The following is a 23,454-nucleotide window of genomic DNA, read 5'->3' as shown; positions in this document are numbered from 1 at the left end:
ACCAGCTGTGATCACGGCCAAGGTACTTACCTCACTGGGTCTCAGTTTCCTCATCAATAAAATGGGCATAGTAATCATCTCTATCACCTCTTTGATGTGAGGATAAATTAATCCATGTAAAGCAGTGAGGACAGTGCCTGACACATGGTAAACATTTAAAGTTTCACTCTTGTTAAAATTACCCAGTCACACTATCCATCAGCAATGAAACACCTTCAGACATACATACCTACTCACCTTTCTCACCAAGCCATTGCAGGATACACTCCAGAAAATTATGAGGCTAAACCAAGAAAAAGGAAAATACAATGCAAAAGACATTTGCCTTTTTGGGGGGTGCCCAGCATCTGAACACACTTCTACTGGGAAAATTACTCACCTTATAAGGCAAAACCCCCACTTCAACCAATACACACATACATTCACTGAAAATGTCAGATCCTGCAGATCCTCTGTCTCTGCTTAAATGTCACCCTATCCTGACTGTAACCCAGCAGGCCTCCATCTCCCTTCACTGCTTTCTCTCCATAGTCTGCATAGCCTGTGCCATCATTTGGCAAACTTTATATTTAACTTGTTTACTTAATTACTGTGTCTTCCCCCGTCTCAAATGTAAGCTTTGGGAGTGGCAGACATTTCTGCCTATTTGCTTATCTTCCCAGCATCTAAAAGAGGGCCTAACTCACAGCAGGTGCTCAACAAAAATTTAAGTTAAAAAAAAACTTGCTTTCCAAGCCTCCCAGCCAAGGTACAGGCACACGACCTAGGCTCTGCCCATGCGAAGCATCCACCCCAGACCGTGATTCCAGAGAGATGGCTCAGGTCCACTCTGGAACAGGTGACAACAGAGAAGTCAGCTACAGCCCCCACTATAGCAGCAATGCAAGCTGTGCACTGGGGCCCAGTGGCATTTTCACTGGACAGCCCTGTGGTGGGATTTGGGATAAGGTTCTTGGCTATACGGTTTTCCGAGCCTGGTTCTAGTCTTATAGAAAATTCTGAGAGCCACTCAGCATCGTTTTAATAAAATCTCTTCTCTGCCTAAATCAGTCAGTTTGTGATATATAGTAAACCAGAATCCAGGGGGCACAGGAGAGTTTTGAAGAGAAGCCTCGGGAGGTCAGCAGGGTGTGGATGCACCCCTCTAAACCAGTCTGCAGTGCTGGAGAGATGGAACTGAAGGAATCCGATGCATTTGAACATTCAGGAAAGTATGATTCACAGGAATTTGACAGACTGATGGAGTATGGCGGCAAGGGGGGGGAATGGTAACAGCCCCATATAAAATATAAAATATAAAACTAAGCAAATGAAAAAAGAGGTCATGTGTAACCTCAGGAAAACAAAAAAGTGAACTACAAAGGAAAAGTTCTGATGGTGCATGACTTGATTTGACATCCTGTTCCAAACATAACCACCATGCTGAAAAAGTAGACTCAAGAGGGTGCTACAGAAACAGCTTTACCATCCCCAGCCCACACCACTGACACTGTCCTTTCTAAAACTCCATCTGCAGACTTGTTCCCCATCCCCACCCCCTACTCCTAAAAAGCCTGTGGAAGTCTGGAAGTTCCCTTAACTCTGCAGATCATTCCTAGATCATAAACAATCGCCGAGACTCTTTTTAGTCCCAAGAACAGTCTCATCTTAGTAATTAAGATGTCCTGTCCAGATTAATCATGTCAAGTCTGACTTTTATATATAATCAAACTTCTCCCCTCCCCTCAGGCCTGCAGGGTCAGTGTCTCAGACCCCTGACTCTGTCCACTGGAGCTCTTTGGACCTGGATGCTTAGTGCCCACTGTGTTACCGTGGGCCACTTCTGTGGGGTCCTAGGGAGCTCCCCCGGTTGGCAGGCACCCTCATGCATCCCGTGGGACACTTCCAGCCTCTCACCTCTACCTGGCAAGAAGCTCTCTTGGGCAGGATCAGTTTGAAAATGACCACTGCCCAGATCCCTTGAACACAGCCTCTGCCCCATCGTTGGCAGAAACAATGCAGCCGCCTCTCCTCATTCTGCCACGAAGCAGGGGCTCCAACCACAGTCTTTCGTGTTCCGTACTTCCAGGCATGGATCAAATGCACTCACTGCTCAGCTTCCAGGGCTGTGCCCAGTTCTCTGAGGGATCCTCTTAGAGCCCTTCTCTCTTGAGTTGAAGTAAGGAAAAAGCATTCCCTCCCTGCCCACCTGGCATGGGGGGAAGAAAACGTCAGCTTCTCAACAATTCTCTCTGAAGAAATCCTCTCTGTGGGCTCTTCCACCTCAACCCTTCCATATCCTCAAAGCGTATGCCAGGTAAGGATCTCAAAATCAGAGTTTACACACCTGAAGTCCTGCTTTGGAATGTAGTGGCCAATGCCTACTGTTAAGATCCACTGTCTTAGGACTCAGCCAGACCCACAATGCCTACATTAATACCCCGTTACATGTAGTCCTAGTGGTGCACCACTTTACCCGAAGAATTGTGATGCAACTGGGGCAGGAGGAAGGAGGGAGGGGTAGTGCGAGTGAGCAAGATGCGGGTGGAGTGGGAGTTGAAGAAAACTAAATCCTCTGTGGAGAAAGGGGGATGCTCAGACAATGTTGGTGGGAATGTAGGACAGACATTATGGAAAACAGTATAAAAGTTCCTCAAAAAATTAAAATTAGAGCTACTCTATGATCCAGCAATCCCACTGCTGTGCATACATCTAGAAGAAAGGAAATCAGTATATCAAAGGGATATCTGAGACCAGGCACACTGGCTCATGCCTGTAATCCCAGCACTTTGGGAGGCTGGGGCAGGTGGATCACCTGAGGTCAGGAGTTCGAGACTAGCCTGGACAACATGGTGAAACCCCGTATCTAATAAAAATACAAAAATTAGCTGGGCGTGGTGGCACGTGCCTATAATCCCAGCTACTCAGGAGTCTGAGGCAGGAGAATTGCTTGAATCCAGGAACCAGAGGTTGCAATGAGCCAAGATCATGCCACTGCACTCCAGCCTGGGCAACAGAGCAAGACTCTGTATCAAAAACAATAATAATAATAATAATAGTAAAAGGATACCATCTCCATGTTTATTACAGCACTATTCTCAATAGCCAAGAAGGAATCAACCTAAGTGTCCATCAATAGACAAATGGATAGAGAAAATGTGGTACAAATACACTATAGAATATTATTCAGCCCTTAAGAATAATGAAATCCTGTCATCTGCATCAACATGGATGGAACTGTGTTAAGTGAAACAAGCCAGACACAGAAAGAAAAATATCGTATGTTCCTCAAACTCATATGTGAGAGCTAAAAACATTGTTCTCATGGAGGTAGAGGGGAGAATGGCAGTTACCAGAGGCTAGAAAGGGTGAGGGGAGGAAAAAAAGAAGAGAAGTTGGTTAATGGGTACAAAAATAGGCAGAAGAATAAGATCTAGCATTTGGTAGGACAGTAAGGTGACTACACTTAAATAGTACAAAATAGCTGGAAGAGAGGAACTGGAATGTTCCCAACATAAAAAGGGGGTGAATGTTTGGGGTGATAGATGTCCCAATTGCCCCAATTCAATCATTACACATTGTATGCATGTATCAAAATACCACGCGTGCTCCAAAAATATGTACAACTATTATGTATCAATTTTAAAAAAGAAATAAACTAGTTTCTGAGCCCAGGCAACACAGTGAAACTCCACTGCTACAAAACATACAACATTATCTGGGCATGGTAGCCCGAGTCTGCAGTCCCAGCTACTCTAGAGGCTGAGGTGGGAGGATTACTTGAGCCCGGAAGGTCCAGGCTGCGGTGAGCCGAGATCATGCCACTGCACTCCAGCCTGGGTGACAGAACAAGACCCCATCTCAAAAAAAAAACTTTCTGGCACACAGTAGGTACTCAGTAAAAATATATTAAATGACTAAAAGGAAAACACAAAAATCACTTTTTTATAAAATACATTTTTATTTATAAATTTTTTATAAAATAAATAAAAATCATTTATTGAATGACTGAAAGGAAAAAAAAAGAGAACTAAATCCTCATCTATCATAATAGGAAGCCAGTAGACAGTAAGTATACTTGATCCAGGAACAGGAGCAGAAATCTTATTTAGGGTGGCCTAATCCCGGCTCCACCACTCACTAGCTGTGTAACCCTGGACTAGTTCCTTTCCTCCTCCACATATATTTCTTCATCTGCAAATCAGGGAGAGTAACAGTAACTCCTTCCTAGGGCTGCTGGGAGAATGAAAGGACTTATATTTGTAAGGCACCTGAAGCAAGCCTGGACCGTAAACGACACATAAAGTTTAGCTTCCACTGTTTTTATTTTTGTAACTGAGATGTACGACGAAAATGACAAAAAAAAAAAAAAAAAAAAAAAATGACTGAGTTGAAGGCAGGGCTGTTGTGCTACCCAGGTCCACACACCTGGTGCCCCCTGGAGGTGGGAACCACAGCAGCCCTGGCCGAACGCAGCTGCCTCTCCAGAGTGCAACAGTGGAGGAGGGGCTCTCTCTAAAGCCTTATTTTATTAGGTGATTTTAAAAACTATGTTTGGCATTATTTTGCTAAAAATAGAAGTTTATTTTTAGAATGTTAATAAAATAAGCTCCCACAAATAGTAATAATAACAAACGATGGGACATGGTGAACGACAAAAAGCAATGAAGGAAAAAACAAAAGAAACTTTTGGAAATATGACATAAAATTCAATTTTTTATTTCAAAATCATCATAAAAAACTTATTAAGACAGCAGACTCATTAAAATATTAGTAACAAATATGATAAAGGCATTAACATCCTTAATGACAGTACTTTAAAAATGCCAATTCTTAAATTTTGTAAGTAAAATATTCAGATGCCCAACATAAACAGCAATTTGCAAAAGAGAAGATAAGAACTCTGAATCAACACACAATACCTGTTTGACTATACTAATAATCAAACAAACGTATAATGAAACCAGATGTCAATTCCATCTTCAAATTAGGAAAATGTTGAAACACTGGTAAAGGTACAGTTCCCTGAGACAGCAATGCCTGCAGTTGTGAAAATCAGTGTACCCTTCCCAAAGAGCTATGTGGTAATATGTGTTAAATGTTACTACCCTGTAGCCTAGTAATTTCCACTTCTGGGAATCTATCCTACAAAAATAATCAGAAACGCAAATGAAGATTACTACATAAAGATATTCACTGCAGCATTAGCTTTACTGGGGGAAAGCTGAAAATTCTGAACTATTATGTACATGCAAGTAATATGTATACATATTTGTTTGTATTCACATAAACTATCTCTGAGAGGCCAGACAAAAGACAGAAGAGGAAGGCTCTCTCTAAAGACCCTTTTTGGGCCTTCCAAATTTTGGACCATTTTAATGTATCACCTATTCAAAATCCTTCAACAAATTTAATAAAACATAATATGCAGGCCAGGTGTGGTGACTCAATCCTATAATCCCAACACTTTGGGAAGCTGAGGTGGGAGTATTTCTTGAACCCAGGAATTCAAGACCAGCCTGGGCAACATGGTAAAACCCTGTCTCTACAAAAAAACTAGCCAGAAGTGGTGGTGTGTGCCTGCAGTCCCAGCTACTGGAAGGCTGAGGCGGGAAATCACCTGAGCCTGGGGAGGTGGAGGCTACAGTGAGCTGTGATTGGGCCACTGCACTCCACCCTGGGCGACAGTGAGACCCCATCTCAAAAAAAAAAAAAAAAAAAAAAAAAAGAGTAGACCAGGTGCAGTGGCTCACGCCTGTAATCCTAACAATTTGGGAGGCCGAGGTGAGTGGATCACCTGAGGTCAGGAGTTCAAGACCAGCCTGGCCAACATGGTGAAACCCCATCTCTACTCAAAATACAAAAACTAGCTGGGCATGGTGGTGCATGCCTGTAATCCCAGCTACTCGGGAGGCTGAGGTGGGAGAATCACTTGAACCCGGGAGGCCGAGGCTACAGTGAGCCAAGATCGTGACACTGCACTCCAGCCTGGGTGACAGAGTAAGCCTCTGTCTCAAAAAAAAAAAAAAAAGTTTCTGAATCTTTACAAAGAATGTTAATAACATAGAAAAGGTTTATTATGTTCAATGTTAAGTTTATTATTTATTTATTTACTTTTTTTTTTTTTTTTTGAGATGGAGTCTCACTCTGTCACCCAAGCTGGAGTGCAGCGGCTTGATCTCAGCTCACTACAACCCCCGCCTCCCATGTTCTTCACGCGATCCTCCTGCCTCAGCCTCCCGAGTAGCTGGGATTACCAGTGCGTGCCACTACGCTCATCTAATTTTTCTATTTTTGGTAGAGACAGTGTTCGCCATGTTGGCCAGGCTGGTCTTGAACTCCTGACCTCAGGTGATCCGCCTGCCTTGGCCTCCCATAGTGCTGGAATTACAGGGTGAGCCACCGCGCCTGGCCTTAAATTAAATTTAAGTAATAAGACTATATTCAGAATGATCTCAATGATATAAAACTATATTAATACACAGACAAGCATAGAAAAAAGGCTGAAAAGAAACCTACCAGAATGTAAATAGTAGTCATTACTGGGGGTGAGATTCTGAGCAAGTATTATTTCCATCTTTCCGTGTTTCTCTAGTTTCCAAAGCTTCTACAGAAAGTATATAGTACTTACATGAGTGGAAAAAATAAAGAGTATTAAATTAAATTACCTTTAAAGGGTCAGCCACTTCCCAAAGAAGGACTAGGAGTAAAAATTCAGTAATTTGTTAAAATTCAGGAACCTACAAGAATAAATCAATATTCTGCCATTCCCATTTAAGCTGCTGCTCAGGGCACTGTCAGCATGTTTCCAGTTCCTGGGATGAGCTGGCTCTGGGCTACCCGCTAAGGAACCAGCAGAAGCCACCCACCAGGTCTGGCCACTCAAATGCCACCTCTCATGGAAGACTGCCCTGATCTCTCTTGTCAGTGCTGTCTGAAGAACACTTTGAGAATAGGACAGATCCTAGGACTCACATGTGTATCTCCAACAGGAGGCAGGCCTGGTAGCCAGCATGCCAGCCCCATCTCAACACTTCTATGGCCATCTGCCCACCCTCTCAACTGAATGCTCCCCAAGGTAGAGGCCAAGGATACTAGAGACTTTAGCATGTGACAAGAGTGTCAGGAAACAGGTGAGGAACAAATGAATACATTAAAGAATGACATTTTAGACTAACGCTGTCCAACAGAACTTTCTGTGATGGAGGAAATGCTCTATATTTGCACTTTCCAATATGGTAGCTACTAGCTAGCCATGTGTCTACTGAGCACTTGAAATGTAGCTAGTATGACTGGAAAACTAAATTTTTAATTTTATTTAATTGTAATTCATCTAAATAGCCATAGTGTTCTTGTGGAAAAGCAAACATCACAAGCTAGTTTTAAGATTAAACAAGATGATCTTTGATTTTATTTTTAGAGATAGGGTCTTGCTCTGTCACCCAGGCTGGAGTACAGTGGCTTGATTACAGTTCACTGCATCCTTGAACTCCTGGGCTCAAGTGATCCTCCCCCTCAGCCTCCCTAGTAGCTGAGACTACAGGTGAACACCACCAATCCAGCTAATTTTTAAATTTTAAAAGTAGAGACAGAGTATCACTATGTTACCCAGGCTGGTCTTGAACTCCTGGCTTCAAGCAATCCTCCTGCCTCAGCCTCACCAGTAGCTGGGACTACAGGTGCATGGCTGTTAAGATGATTCATTTTTAAAAAGATGATTGGTCCAGTGCCTAACAGTGCTCAACTGATCACTGCAGGATAATGGAAAAAAAAAATGAGGAGGAGGAAGAGGAATAGGAGGCGAGTCCCCAACAGTGCCAGCTGCTCAGCCAACATCAAGCAATGGGAATTTAGTTGTCTCCACCCCAGCAAACAGCTCTTCAGTATTCTGAGTGCACAGCAGCCAGAGCCATGGAGAGAGCGGGAACGGGAAGAGTGGGGAGGGAGAGGTATGAGGCTGGGACAGGAGACACCCTGCAGACTTGCTGAAAGAGGAAAGCTGTTGGCCTGTATTGCCTGAGACAATGAGTAGGTATTCACTCCAAGAAGAAAGCTTAAGCCACCAGAATCGGCAACAGGTGCAAGAAAAGGGCTGCCCAAAGCAGTCTTCAAGCCCAGGATTTAACACTCTGTGTCCACCAGTGTCCTGTAGAGGGCTGGTCTGCAAACTCAAGTTCTGCCCTGTCCTCAGAGTTCCCAATTGTTAGCCACCAAGAGAGCCCTTTTCCACCCTACCTCACTGATTCTCACGCTACCCTGGCCAGGGGAGTGAGCACCTATTTCCATTCTATAACTCAGCAGACCAAGGCTCGATGAGATTGTCTGAGGTCATGAGGCTGAGACTGGCTGGAGAACTGAAGTCTGCCTGGGACAGACAGCAAATGATAAGGTGCTGATGCCTCACAGAGGCCTGGAAACCCGGCCAGCCTGAAGGGGGAACCTGCAAACACCCACCCTTCAGGCTGCGAGCTCTGAGGAGGCAAGGGCTCCATCTGTTGGTTCTCCATGGTGTCCTAGGGCAGAACCCAACACTGGGAGCCCAGCGGGCATCGGATAAATATGGATGAGCCAACCAACCACCAGCCAAACACAGGTACAGCCATTCCAGTTTTCAGGCTAACTCTACATACTTCATCCCATCTGCCCCTAACAATTGGCCAGACAGGGTTCATTCTCACATTTTAAAATGGGGAACTGAGGCTCAAAAATTGAGAGCCAATCTGAGTTGCTGTACTGAAAATCTGCTTCAAGAACTTCCCAAGAAGCCCCGCCTTGACTGGAGAGGGGCAGATTCATCCTGTCAGGGTCCTGTGTTCTTTCTATTCTTTGCTCCATCCTCTATCAGCAAGTCAGAGATGCGTCCATGACATACGCTGCTTCCAAGAAGCCCACAGTTTCATGGGGAAGGGAAAAATGAACGCAAGCATCTGGAACACCTGACTCTTTCATGAGAGATAAATGACAAACAGCAGTCAGACAATGAAGGAGGGACAGGTTAATTCTGGCTGGAGGAGGAAGCTTTTTGACTGTGATGAGTGGGTAACATTGGACCCAAGGCCTTGATGGAAGGTCCAATAGGTGGCAAGGTGTGGAGAAGGGGTGGGTGGGCTGGCAGCTAACACCTACCAGCTCTAGAACTCCGGGCACATCATGTAGCTTCTCCAGGCCTGAGCTTTCTCATCTGCAAAATAAGGATGCTAACACCCACTGCACAAGGAGCGAATGTAGAAAGAATTAAATGGCCTCATGGGACGTCTACTCACAGCAAGACTCAACAGATGGAAGCCACTACATTACTGCAGGGCCAGGCAGGCATGGGGATGTGGGGAACAGGGTAGTCCGGGCATCTTAGGTTTTAAGAGGAAGAATCAAGGTAATTCCTCTGGATATTGGAGTCTGACAGCAACTCCCAGCCCAATAAACCAGGGAAGAGGTGGGGGTGTGCCTCCACATCCACTCCACAGACAACCCTCATCCTACTGGACACCACAGGTTGAGCAAGCATCTTGGACTGACCCAGGGCCAGGACCTGTCAGAGAGATGCACCGAGGCAGCCCACACCCTCCTCCCTCCCCAACCTCCCCCAGCCCTAGGGGAAACCACCATGCCCACCAGCCAGACCTGCATCCTCCATCTCTGCAGCTCAAGCCTCAGTTTGACCCCAAAGTCCTTATTCTTGTAATTACCCCAAAAAAAGAATTAAAAAGCAGAGTCTGGGAATAAAGTACTATAGTGCAGAGGAGAAACAACATCAGACAGAGTCAGGCCTAGGACCTAGCCCAGCTCTCCACTCACAAAGACCAACAACCACAGCTCATCTCTGGGACACATCTGCTGTGCACTACCCCCGGGGCTATGTGTTCCACAGACACTCCTCTTAATCCCCCTAGCAACCCATGAGACAGGAACTATCTCCACTTTTTGAATGAGGAAGACTGAGGCTCAGAGTTCAACGAACTTGCCTAAGGCCTAGCAGGTGATGTAGTCAGGATCCAAACTCAGTTCTGACTCTAAAAGCCATGTGGCCGCCTTTGCATAAGTAACATGGCCTCTCTGAACCTTAGTCTTCCCATCTACCCAAAGGGGGCTTGAATGAATAATATGATTTCTGGAAAGCTTTACAGTTTACAAAGCCCAAAATGGTGCCCAGAGAAGGGCCATGAGCCCAATACATCCCCCAGGGGCTCTAAGCCTGTCCTGGAGTGGAGATCTTGGGTGTGGACACTAATCACCACCCCAGCAGGGTCACCAAGAGCTACCATCTCTGGCTCCCAGCTCTCAATGCAAACATTTGGTCTAGGGTTCCTCTTCATCTTAGAGAAATCTGGGTGAGACGTGTAGCAACCACTCGTAGCTGCTCTTTAAGCCACAAGATGAGACGCATGTCACAGTACTTGGGTCTTTGTCTAAAAGGGAGGATGAGCATGTGACAAAAAGCACCAATCCTGGCCAAGAGGCCAATGGCCAGTCACTGCAGGACAGTCATCAGGCCCCAAGCTCCTCCACCTGGCCCCTGGCCTGGCAGCTCCAAAGGCTTGCAACCAAAGAGCCTGCAAGCCCTGAAGCCAATCCTTCCCAGAGGGAGGGGAGAGGGAGGCCCAGCTGGGTGAGGAGACTCCCTCAGGGTCACTAGCAATCAAGGGGCAGACCTTATTTTGAAGAGCCCCAAGACAGTGTTGGAAAAAGAACATGATGGTATCTGCATGTGAGAACTCACGTAGCATTTACTGGCATCTCAGCACCATAAGACAGGGCAAGAAAAAAAAAGAATTTACTGGCATCTCACATGTGTTGAGAGCTTACCATATGTTCAACCTTGCAGGAAAAACAAGAACATCAAACACAGCTCCTCCTTTACAGGCTACAGGCTTCTTGAGACTGGGCTGTACTTCATTCCCAAACTTCCTGGACACTCACTTGGAGCCAGCCCTGTACTGGCCATACGGGGTTCAAGGATAATGACACTCTGCCCCTGTCTTCAAGGACGCATAAGTAAATAGGAAATTGCCATAGAGTATGAGCAGGGCTATGGCAAAAAGAAGGGTACTAAGAAAGGGAAGACTTTGAAGAGGAGGTGGCATTTGAGATGGGTCTTAAAGAATCAGTAGGGTCAATCTGGTGGAATGGAAGGGAGGGAAAGCCCTTCCTAGAGGTTCTGTTTACCATTTACATGGTAGTCCTAACAATAATAATTATTATAATCCCAAGATTAATTGAGCATTTACCATGTGCCAGTCTGTTTTTTAAGCACTTATACATGTGTTAACACATTGCACCCTTACAACAGCCTTTGGAGATCATTACTATTATTATCCTCATGTCACAGATAAAAAAATGGAGACCCAAAAACCTCCCTAACTTGCCAAGGTCCCCAAGTTAGTACACAGAGCCAGGATTCGAACCTAGTGGCCTGGTTCCACACCCATGCCCTCAATCAGCACCCTATACACTTCTTAAATACAAACTTCATGCCAGAATTTGTGCTGGACACAACAATACAAAGATGAATCTTTGAATATTATCTATTTTCCCACTTGTTCCAAAAATGATTTATGGAAGCACAAAGATGAATAAAAAGAAGCCCACAGATTATAAGAAAAGAAGGACAGGTAAAGAGTAAATTCCAGGTCTGAGGCTGCATAAGGAAAAGTCTGCTGCCACGAGCAGACATCAGCAAGAGATGGAACTGGCCTGGCACAAAGGCCTTGAATGCCAGATCGAAGGGCTCAGATTTTTTCCATTGGCCAGCTGGCTGTCAATCTACATGCCAAGTATAATTTCACAGATCTTTAAAGCATGTACCAAGAACTATCTGTAGGACAAACTGATGTCTCTACAGATGTGTGTAGATGCTGTCGTGATGGATAAAGTACACATCTACTTAAAAGAGCTCTTGAAATTAGCAGTTACCTAAACCTCATTAGGTATATTCTGCTTCAAGAGATACTAAAAGTATAGATGCTGTCACATGGACAGTGGAAAGATTTTTGTCCTTATATTTAGTACATTTGGATACCCCTGCTGTCAGGGATGGGAAGTAACGCAGAGGTTTTAAGCGAGAAGTTCTAAGGACTTGAGGTCTGGGATTTTTGCTCTGCATCCACCCGCGGACCCCTCCTCACCATGCCGCTCGATCTGTTTGAAATCATCCGTTTGAAGGCCCGAAGAAGAGCCCGCCCCAGCGAGAAGCCCTAGCACAGAGATATTCTCACAAAGAGCGCTCCGTAAGTACAAATGACTGTTTGATCAATCATTTGGCCTCAGCGTGGGATTTGGTTAGAATTAAAGCCATCTGGCTGGGGCGGGGGCGGGGGGGAACAGAGGGAGGAGACAAGCAGGCGGGAAAAAGACCCACCCTCCTCCCCCAAAAAGCATTGTTAAAATATAAAGGGGAAAAACAGTAAAGTTCCTGCTGTTATTTCAGCCTAAGCCACTTAATCCATCAGCACATAAAGCAACTTATTTTATGACCTTTTCCCTTTAAAAAATAAATCAGAGGACGATGCCTTGAATTCAGATATCTCTGAAGCACACTACTCATCCCTCCCAGTGAAATATCCTGTTTCATAAACCTTCTTCGAGATACTTGAAACTGCAGATCACTAAATGCCTTGCTTTAGGCATCTGACATTCCAGAGAATTAATATTTAAACTTATTATAGGAAAAAAGAATTGAGTTTGGTTGAAGCATGAAATATTTAATAGTGTCTCCAAATTAGAAACCCTATTTTGTTTCGCACTGGAAATGCCACAATATTACCTGGGCTTTGCACTCAAATAAGATAAAATGCAAAGGCAGTCTTGAGATTAAACACACAATTACAGCCGTTTTCTCCAGAGAGATGGGGAGTGAGACAGGTTTGGGGAGTGGAAGTGATTGAGTTTCATTTTTACGATACGCTTAAAATTATATTATCATTCTCTGCCTTGAGGGTTGGACTTGAGACTGCTGAAGCTACTTAACCACCGAAAACGGTGTCAAAATCAGTGACTCTGCGGAGGCCTATTCTCAGGCTCTTTAAATCGTCGTCTTGGAATGGGCCCACTGACGAGCAAAAAACTCTGTAACTTTCTCTGCTCGCTAGGACAAAAGTATTCAGTGGTTTAGGATAAAAATTAAGCTCCAATTGACACAGTGGATCCTGGCAGCCTCTGCCGGCACGTGTAATTTATTTACAGGGTTGGAAAGTCGGCAAAATACATCATCAACTCTTACACAAACGTCTACTAGGTATTAAATACCCAACCCTCTGAGAAGTAATTCATATAGTCCAGCAGCGTTCCAAAATAAACCCAATCTCCAGCCCTCCGGAGAGCTTAAAACAGCAAATGGGATCTGTATTTTTCAAGTCAGGTTTATAGTACTCCCTGGTTTCTTGCTAAAGCCTGATTTCTAGCAAACCTGTTATTTAAAAACAAAGGTAACATCTAAAAGAGTAATCTGGTTGCTAAAAAGACACAAATAGGAACAGGCTGGGCTGTATGGCAGGCAGGGCCATCCCTCGTACTTCATTCACTCCCCTTCAGACACAGCGGCACGTAGGCGGGCAAAAACGCCTCGGACCAGAACGGCTCCTGCAAGTCCATCTTCAGAATCAGTATGACTCCCTGAGAACGTACACATTCTCATGAACGCACGTGCAAGGCCACAGATGCAACCAGCCGTGGGACCTTTACCTTCCATAGGGGGTCATCTAGCTCATTCATCATTTGACACAAAAGACCCATTTCTCACAAGCAAACTCTCAAGTTCACTCTGATCCCCAGCCTGTTCTCCCTCCCAAGCCCTACTTCATCCCACCAAGTGTTTAACAAGAAATAATTGTTTAATAGATCCCTGAGCCAACATGCTCGGGGAAGCACGTATTCTACAACCAGGCATGGTGGGGATCTTGAGGAATTCTCATCCAACAGATGTCTTTCAAAGCCATAGAGGGGAGACTACGACCGGGACCTTGGCAAGGAATCTCCCCATATGGCAAGAAAGACTCAGACAGGGACTACTACCTGCAATAACCAGTCAGGAAGGGAGTTGCCACTGCTTCTGAGAAGCGGTCCCTCCTAGGGGCCCCCTCCATGGCCTCAGAGAGTCTTTTTCCAGACCCCAGATTCCTGAGGATCCTGAGTCACTGGGAACATTCTCCTTTCCCTAGTTCTGCAGGGGGAGAGGAGCAGTGCCCTACGGAGGCAGAGTGTCCCCTGTAAGTCGCACCTCAGCCTGTTGGCTGAGACTGAGAAGGAGGTGCTCTGGGATGTGGCTGTCTGGGCCCCCTGCAGCCTCCTGCTGCCTTCCTTCGGGCTTGGGGGACGCGCAGCTCTCTAGAGCCACATCCTCTCCTTCCCAGCCGCCTGGGTTTAAGAAGCTGGTCCTGGAGAGTGGTGTATTTTCAGAGGAAAGTACTGGCTCTGCTGTCAGACAGACCTGGGTTCAAATTCCAGGCTCTGCTGCTTACTACATGCACAACCTTGGACAAGTCACTTTGCCTTTCCAAGCCTCAGTCCCCCCATCTTTAAAGTTAGAACAGTGCCTCCTTTCCTCCTAGGGCTGTTGGGCATAATTAAATGTGATCACGTCTCTAAAGCATTTCACCTGGCACAGAACAGCCGCTCACTAAAGGTTAGTTGACCTCCCTCTTCCCCATTCGTTCTGTGTTCATCTTTAGCAGTCGAGAGTTCAAGTGTATAACCTGGTCTGAGACAAAAGTGGCCTCTTCCTACACCCCAGATCCTTCCAAACCTTCCCAGCCCAGTTAGTGTGGAATCCTGGAGTATCAGCAGGCAGGGACTAATGGATCATCCAACTGAACTGCTCTCCATTTTACAGATGGGAAAACCAAGGCTCAAAGCACAGGGCATGGCCCACTTGCAAAGATGCTACACAATGGCTCATGTGTTAGCTCCAGGCAGGCCCAACCATAACCACCAAATAAATTCAGGCCATCCAGGAAATGTGTTATTCAGTTAACGGACTAAAGGTCTCTTCTCAGCGCATCTGACTCAAATGCTAACTTTAAAAACACAGCTCGTAATGCTGACACAATCCGCCTCGATCCACCGGAAACCTACTGAAGGAATAATCCTTTGGAGTTTAAGGGGAAAAAGGGAAAAAGAAGAAAACAGATGCTTTAAGTGACTTTCAACTCTGAGACCACTGGGTTAGGGTTGTATTCTCTCCACCCCCTACCCAGCCCAGCCTTCTGCTTTCTTTCAGTTTCTTATAAATATGGCTTTGGGAGACCAAAGTAGCCACAAAACTACTTTTCCCCCCTCTTTTCTGCTTTCCTTACTCAGTAACTCAGCTGTCAGTCCCTGGACTTTGCTTCCAATGCTGAAAGCTTTTTTTTTTTTTTTCATTGTAAACTATTAATTTGGGCAGCAGCTGTTGATAAACAAGAAGTCCATTTTTAAACTGCTAGAATCATTAGCACAGTGAAGGCGAGCAGCACAAATATTTCAGGAGTTTGGTCTTTTTTCCTGGCCCTGGTATTACAGCTGTGCTTTTCACATAATGCAGTCCAAGTTTTCAAAGCCCACTGCAAACTTTGTTTCATTTCTTCTCCCCCTTGAACTGAATGTCTTTGTTTCTTTAAATATAAAAATAAACTACCCCCTACCAAAAGAAACCACACAATTCTCTAGGTCCAAAGTAATTGCAACTGAAATCTATATTAAAAAAAAATTAACAAACCACACATTATAATTTAACTTTGAATATAACCGTATATGTAAGGTGAGGTTGCTGAAATACTACCATAGCGTGTTGAAAACAGAGAATTCTTTTCCAAGACAATTGAGAGAAGGAAGGGAAATTATCCTCAGCGATAGTCACTGGTCAACTTCCCAATAAAGTTTATTTGTTTGTCGTTTTTTCCCCTAATCCTATCCAAAACAGATTGAAAACCCTGTCCCAAACTTTAGTTTCTCCCCTCTTCCAGGATACTGGCCAAACTCTACAAAGTAAAACTGAAGAAAATAATGATAATTATGCAACATTCAGAACAAAGAACATAAGAATATATTTTTTTAAGTGATTCATTGTGCACTTATGCCTGTAATGGGATTTTAACGCACTGTAAAAATAAGTGTGCTGGCTCACTAAGCTTCTCACGCAAATGAAACGCAGGGAGATGAGTAACTCTGAGATGGGGTTCATTTTGTTTTTTGTTTTTTGTTTTTCAGAAAAAGAAGGATGAAGAAAAATCATAGCATATAAAGAAATTTACATTATTAAATCACAGATGGAGCAACATAGACTATCGATGTGATTCCACAGCTCTGAAGCTCTGCAGACCTCAGTCCAGCTAAGCACGCTACAGGTAAACTACTCAGAAACAACTAAGCCTAAATTAAATTACGATCTCATGTGATGGTCCCCTTGCCATTTTGCTCACAGAGTCCTAGCTTCTAGAAAGCTTAAGAGGCAGGAAGGGAAGAGGAATTCTAGCCGCCCGAGATTCTTAGGGAATCTTTGGGAATTATATTTCCGCTACATGTCTATAAATGATTTGTCGGATACATAACTCTTATGACTGTAGACGCAACATGTTCCTATCTCATTTTTTACCCACACACATACTTGTTTCTCTTTGTCTCACTGAGCCTGACATTTGGCCAGCAGGTTTTTCTCCCCCTTATTTGAAACTTCATGCACTGAAAAAATTTGGATCTGATTATTTCCGGATCGCAGGACCAGCACTTTAAAATGGATGAAATGCAAGCAAATTGCCCACCGGAGCCGGAGGGGGGAAATGCTTTAAAAGTCACTCATACCTTTCTATTAGGGATGCGCTAGCCTTTCCAAGGCCTCCCCAGAACATCACAGGAGCTTCTTATTCAGATGAAGAAATTCAACCAGGTGGTACCACCAAAACATCATGACTTACTGTCCACCGCCCCCACTCCGAGTCCATGCACACAATCTACAATTCCTTTTTTTTTTTTTTTTTTTTCAAGTTACAAGACTGACTGCTTTTTGGCATTTACAGCCATGATGGCTGTTTTTATAACGGCGGGGTTCACATTTGTCTTGATCAACCTCCTTTTTATTGCAAGGATGCATCCAGTCTCAGTACACAGTGAAAGGGCCCAGTGAGTCACTGTAAATTAAATAGTGACCTCATTATCTGGTTTGGTGTGGGAACAGCAACTCTGGACAAATGGAATCACGTGGTAAACTATAAAGTTTTCTAACTATGGCATAGATACTAGTTACCAATTCCCAAAGATGTGAGACAGTAGAAATACCAAAAGCAAAAGACATTTTTAAATTCTCTGGGAACGTTCAGAAGGCCTTCGTGTGAATGCCAGCTCTCGGCCGCCAACACACACATGTAGAAGGTACAAGTTGTGGAACCAGAATCAAATATTTGCAGCTGGAAGCTTGGAAACCGCCACCTACTGTCTGCAGCTTTCAGCAAATCCCTGAACCTTAATGTCTGCATCTATAAAATGGGAATCACATTAGTAACAGCCAGTATCTGCCCAGCCCTTTACAGACTTCTACATCTGCTCCCTCACAAGAGCCCCCAAGGCAGGCAGAGCCCAGCTGGCGTGAGGGTAGACAAGAGGATGTGTGGGAACACGCTCTGAACACTGTAAAGCACCGTGCACAGAGAACAAGCGTCATCAGGCCATCACCACAAAGCTGTCCGCCTGCAAAAAGCCCAGATGTTTACCTTCTTTCCTTGTCAGGACTTCTAAAAGCAGAGTGTTGGGTGTTTAATAATAGGAAAGAAAAATGCAGCATCTGGCAATTTGGCTTTTCCAGCTGTTTGGAATCTGGATAAACGGGACTTTGCCATAAACAGATCATGATTCTTATTGTAAATGATGACAACGTTAGTCCATGACGTCACACCATCCCAGTGCCTCCCGATTCCAGATCAAATACACAGGCCCCAAACATTTATGGATAAACTACTAGATTCAAGAACCCACTCTCTTCCTCTGCTTAGGGACTGTCTGAGGCAGGCAGCAGAGCATCTGAAACCTGACCCCAGGCTGAGCCATACTGTCTTCTCTCCGGTCACTGGGCAGCGGTAGCCACAAAAGACCCGAAGCTTGGCACCTCTCAGCCTCCCCTGGCTAGCACACCACAGTTAGCACCCTTCACATTCAGCATTTTAAAAAGGTAACCTTTCTTCCTTCTCACTCTGTCCCCTTTATCTCAAGTGTCACTGACCCTTGCATGGGCCCTGCACGAATTAATAAAAGTGCCTCCTTCTACCTTTTTAGCTTATAAGGCATTCTTACAACTCTTGTTTTATTTACCCTGCAAGGTAGGCATCATTACCTCTCATGCAAATGAAAACCCAGAGGTTGAGAATGTGAAACACGTTACAGTAGTAATCCTAAAAATAACCAGGCACTGAGGTGGCCCTTGCACACTCTTTATCACTAATGATCTCATCAGTCTCAGGGTAAATTTACAAATGAACGAACCAAAGGCTCAGAAGAGTGAAATCGCTTCCCCCAAGTGCCACAGATCATAGATGGTGGGGTCTCACAATTCCCAGCACAGTCAATACATATTTTTCAATTAGTATTTCTGTCTGTTTCCAATAAGCCTGAGAACTTGGAGCTAGACACCAAATATTCAAAGAGTTACATGGTCTGGGACTATTTCGGTGGGAGTACGGGCAGCAAGAAGGTGCCGTTTCCTTGCAGTATTTTTAAGGATGCTGAAGAACTGGGGGAAAGCTGATTTTGTCTCGGGCCAGTTGGTGGCTGCACTGTGAGGAAAAGCTTGCCTACAGCAACACAGAGGCCAGCAGGGAAACCTCTCCAAGCCCAGGACCCTGAGCCTTCCCTTTCTTCCTAGGCCAGGTTAGGCCAGAGCTGTGGCTTCCCTAACCCCTGCCCTACACAAACCAAACACTTTCCCACCTTCAGGCCTCAGTTTCCTCACCCTTCAAATGAGTGGGATACATCCCACCACACCAGCCTCACTGCGAGGCTATGAAGTTGTGAAACCTCTTGGAAAAAAGCTTCACCAGAGAGACCAGCTTAAGGTACAAAGAAAGAGGCTCTTCCTCCCATCCCTTTATTCTCCTCTGCCCTTTCCAAATGGAATCCTGACTTAAAGATCTTTTATTTTGGACATGTTTGGGGGTGTGCATAAAAATAACTAGGGTTAGGGGGAATGGAAGTAGGAAGATCGTACACAAAGCCCCCAGATGAAAGGTCTCACCATAGAGTGGAACAAAGATTATGTTCGGGAGAGCTGTTTGCTAGGTCTGCAGAGAACTCGATCGTCAGAGGACAGCCATGATTTTTTAAACACAGAACGTTGCAGGAGGGTATCTATTTAAGGGAGGATTGTGTATGGAGCGGGGCAAGCCAGGGAGCTCCCAGCAGCAAACATTACTCATGTCTCGCTGTGCAGCGCTCCTCTCTGGTAAAAGAGACCTCATATGTGTGTATTCCAGCAATAACACTCAGCAGGCATTTCCCGCCCCTCCCCACTGTATCTGTCCTTCTAAAATATTATCTCTATCCCTTGAAAAAGAGGCTGGCATCTAAAACAAGGAGATGAGAAATAGTTCTCTCTTACAAAGTCAAGAGTGTTTTCTTCAAAAAAGAAAAAAACTACTTATGTTTATTTCATTTTACTAATCCCTGAACCAGGGAGTTGGGTGTTTTTGATCCACAAGGAGCTCTCAACCCTAAAAGCAGGCTGCCTACCTCTTCTGAGTTGTGGGGCTGATGCTAGGAAGTGATGCCTATAATCATAAAACCCAAACTGTTTTTGTCTTCCTTGAGAATCATCTGGAATGAGAACCAAGAGGTTCCAAATGCAGACATAGTCAAACCCCAAAGCCTGGTTTCCCCTAAGGGGGGAAAAAAAGGGGAGGATGAGGATACAGCATCTTAACAATTTCTCCAATTCCTAGTTAATTATCTGTCAGCACGAAACTCATAAATAATGACTCAGTAATAATTAACTGTGATGAGAAGTGCATGTTCCTGAAAATCCCAGCACCATCTCTGACTTTGAGCCCATAAGCCATACTGGGACCTCCACCCTCCCGTGGCCAGCTTCACTGGGGGACGAAGGGACTTGCCAAGGAGCCTGTGACCCAAGACTAGGCTGCCGAAGCACCAAGTACAGAAAAGCCATGTTTAAGTGAGGATGTGACCAGGCTGGATTGCTGATGCAGGAAATTTTCCATCAGGAATCCAGAAATCATCTGGTTTAATTAATTCCTCACTTGACAGATGGGGAAACTGAGGTCCCAAAAGGAGAGGGGTCTTGCTAAAGGCCTCTGGGTTTTGTTAGTTAAGGAGATTGAAATACTTCAAACTATGCCTTGAGCTGCTCAGAAACAGATACCAATATATGCGTTGCTATTCGCCCTCATATACAATAAAAGTTTGACAAGTTTCTATGCAAGCTTTATCAGAAACATACAGAAGCAAAATTATGTAGGCTGAGAGCTTTCTATAAACACATTTCCCCAAACGGGGCTAACTGAGTTTAAATTAGATGCTTCGCAAAGCAGGCATACTTTCAGACTGACAAGCTAGTCCCAAACAATAAGAGAGAAACTGAGGAACTCCGAAGAAAGTTCCACCAAGCTCTCCCGAGCACGCGGTGGCGACGCCGGGCAGCCCGAATCTCCACAGGAGCCGCTAGGCACGTTGGCAGGGCCGAACTCACCCTTCCCGGCGGCGGCCTTGGATGGACCGTAGTCTCGGGGGCTCCGGGGCCGGAGGAGGTCGTGGGCGCGCGGTGGCGGCGCAGGCGGCCGGGCTAGCAGGTCCCGCGGGCCCCTGTCTCCGCAGCCGCCACCACTCACGGTGACCCTGAAGGCCATGTGCGCGCCGAGGCTGGCGGGGCCGGGGCCGGGCGCACCAGGGGCCTCCTTAGGCCTCTTGTCCGAGTGTGCCTCAGCCACCTCGCAATGCATGGCGCCGGGGCGGGGCGCACGGCTGGGGGTCGCGCCGGGCTCCTGGGGAGGGGAGACAGCACAGCGAGTTAGAATGCGGAAAGCGGCCCCCGTCTTGTCCCGGGGCCGAGTTTGAGCAGGTCACTGCCCCTTCGGTGGATTCCGCGTCTTTAACATAGGTTAGCGCCACCACACCTAGCCCAATCAGAGGTCAAACCTACCTGATTCCACGCAAAAGCCCCCTCGCTCAGAAGAGGTTCGCCCTTCCCTGGTATGGGGAGGACCCCAGGCCCCCGCGCCGCGGCGCATTACCGCGAAGTCCCACCCAAATCCGCCTCCACCGAAACCAGCCTCCTTTGCACGAATGGTGAAACTGAGGCCTGGAGCGGGTAGGGCGCCTGTTCCGCGTCCCCCAGTGGAACACGGAGCCGGCGGCAACGAGGATTCCCAGAGCAGGGCTCGGGCGAAGCCCCGGAGACGGCTCCGGGTGGGTCACGGGCTGCGCGCTTCGTCGACTCTCCGGGGCCGAGCTGCGCGCAGAAGCTGCGGACCCGAACCCAACGGCCCAGGGGAAACCCCCAGAGACTCACCCGCGACCACCCGAACCGGGAAAACAGGAGTCCCAAGCTGGGCGCTGAATCCTGCGACGCGAACCCATCACGCGCAGCCGGGACACCCACATTCCCATGCGCAGCGGAGGAATCGAGCCCGTCGCGCGCGCAAACCAGCACAGTGGGCAATGCCCACGCGGCCGCCGCCACACACCCGCACACCCGCCAAGGCACGCCCGGGGACGGACACGCCACCCACACTGCCGCTGGTCAGACGCTCGGCAGCGCACAACCACACAGTCCCACGCTCTCGCCACACGCGCGTGCGATGGGGGCCGCGCCGGAGCCTCCCTCAGCCCTTCCATCAGGGGCCCCCAAACTCTCCGTTCCCCTCCGCGCTCTCTGCGCCATCCCCAAGCTGCCGGGGTTCGAGCGTCGCCGGGACGCCAGCCTCGGATCTCGGGCCCCGCACCCGCCCCTCCCTCGGCCGCGGGCCGCGCCCCCTCTCACCTCGCAGCGGCAGCTGCAGATCGCTGGGCGCCCGGCTCGGCGCGCCTCCACTGGCGCCGCAGCCCCGGCAGCCGCCGCAGCCGCCGCCGCCGCCGCCGCGTCCTGCGGGGCGATTCCCCGGGGGACGGGGGCGGGCCCGCGTCTGCCCAACAGCCGCTCCAGCCACTGGCTGGCCGCGGCTGCCCCGCTCAGGCCAATCGCGGCGCGAGGGCGGGGCATCCCCCCTGGGGGTCTGGGCGGGGCCCGACGCGGGGCTGAGCGGAGGGTTTGACAGGCGGCGGCCGGCTGGAGCCCGGCGCTGCCAGCTGTTCTCGGACGGCCGAGCGGGGCAGGACGGCGGGGCGGCGCCGCGGCGAGAGAGGCTGGGCCCTGGGGTCGGCGGAGTGCGCTGGGCGTGAGGAGCGCCGGGCTGAACCCGGCTCCCTGCCCGCCTCTCCACTAGCCCCGGGCAGGATCCTCCCTTCTCCCGGTCGGTTTTCCCCTCCGTCAGATGGGAACGGCGCTGTCTGCTAACGCGAAGCGGACAGATGCGAAAGTGCTTGAAAAGTTTTCTTGCAGAATCCAACCCTCTCACTGGAAAATTTGCAGAGATTTCACAGAGAGTGGGCAGCAAATTTGGGACCCAAACCCAGGCCTCTCAGCCCATTTTCTTACGTTTGTTTTTGTGTTTTCTGCCGGGAAGAGTCCAGGGTAAGGTCTCAAACTCTGAAGTTAAAGATAAAAAAATGGTGCCTGATCCCAACTAGGAAATATTCCAATTGAGTCTGGGGGAATAGACCCCCTGCGCTTAGGCTTTTAGCGAGCTCCCAGGAGATCCTTACAGATCTGGGGATTGAGACCCACTCTAGGGGTCTATTCTGTTGTCCTGCCTTCTGGGATTCCCCCACAGACAGCACGCAGTGTCTCAGGGGGCCCTGCCCAACGTGTAGGAAGAGCACGGGACAAAGAACAGTAAGGCTTCACAGCGCCTGGAGGCAATGGCTCAGTTCCCGCTCTGAGCCTGAGTCCTCCCATGTAAAATGGGAGTGTTTGCCTAGGCCTGGTCTACCTGCCATGCCTACCGAAGGATCCAGCCAAGCCCTGAAATGGTTTCTGCATTTCACCTAGGTGCCTCCTATGCACTGTTTGATGGTGTTCTGGGCTGGTTCCAAGGGTCCTGACTGGTTTCGAACTCCTTTGAAGTCTGGTCTCTTTGACTTTGGTCTCAAACTGAAAAATGTATATGGAGCCCTTCTGGACTACACAGCATGTCAAGTTTATAGCACAGGACTCTGCACAGAATAACCAACCCCAAGCAGCATCCTTAGAATCCTGGAAAAACAAGATTTTAGAATTTCGAAATCATAAATTTGGATTTCCTATAATTTGTTTAAAATAGTATCTAACAATTAAAGTAGTAATAGTAAGAAAGACTTTGAAGTTTTAGTTAGACCCACCCTCCATTCAGAGGAGAAAGGACGTGACTGGCCTGTGTCAATGTGGTGGGGGGTGGCAGAGCCCCGGGATCCAGGCTTCCTGACTCCAGG

At 47.1% G+C, this 23,454-nt stretch overlaps 1 protein-coding gene across 5 annotated transcripts in view; it reads right to left on the bottom strand.

The window, feature by feature from the left end:
* The window catches only part of GLIS1 (GLIS family zinc finger 1), a 249,907-nt gene extending 227,866 nt beyond the window's left edge, over positions 1-22,041 (bottom strand). For 3 of the 5 annotated variants that reach the window (XM_054453885.2, XM_063655752.1, XM_063655741.1), the window contains exons 1-2: positions 21,929-22,041; positions 20,639-20,930 (exon numbers count right to left, since the gene is read on the bottom strand). In XM_054453885.2, the coding sequence (XP_054309860.1) occupies positions 20,639-20,888 (250 nt within the window). In that variant the 5' untranslated portion in view covers positions 20,889-20,930; positions 21,929-22,041. Of the gene's footprint in view, positions 1-20,638; positions 20,931-21,457; positions 21,898-21,928 lie in introns of those variants that run through there. The other 2 variants (XM_063655742.1, XM_063655747.1) reach the window with 2 other exon arrangements.
* Positions 22,042-23,454: the final 1,413 nt, after the last annotated feature.

The sequence above is a fragment of the Pongo pygmaeus genome, chromosome 1, assembly GCF_028885625.2.
Source record: "Pongo pygmaeus isolate AG05252 chromosome 1, NHGRI_mPonPyg2-v2.0_pri, whole genome shotgun sequence".
NCBI lineage: Eukaryota > Metazoa > Chordata > Mammalia > Primates > Hominidae > Pongo > Pongo pygmaeus.
This window is presented reverse-complemented; position numbering and strand designations above follow the sequence as displayed.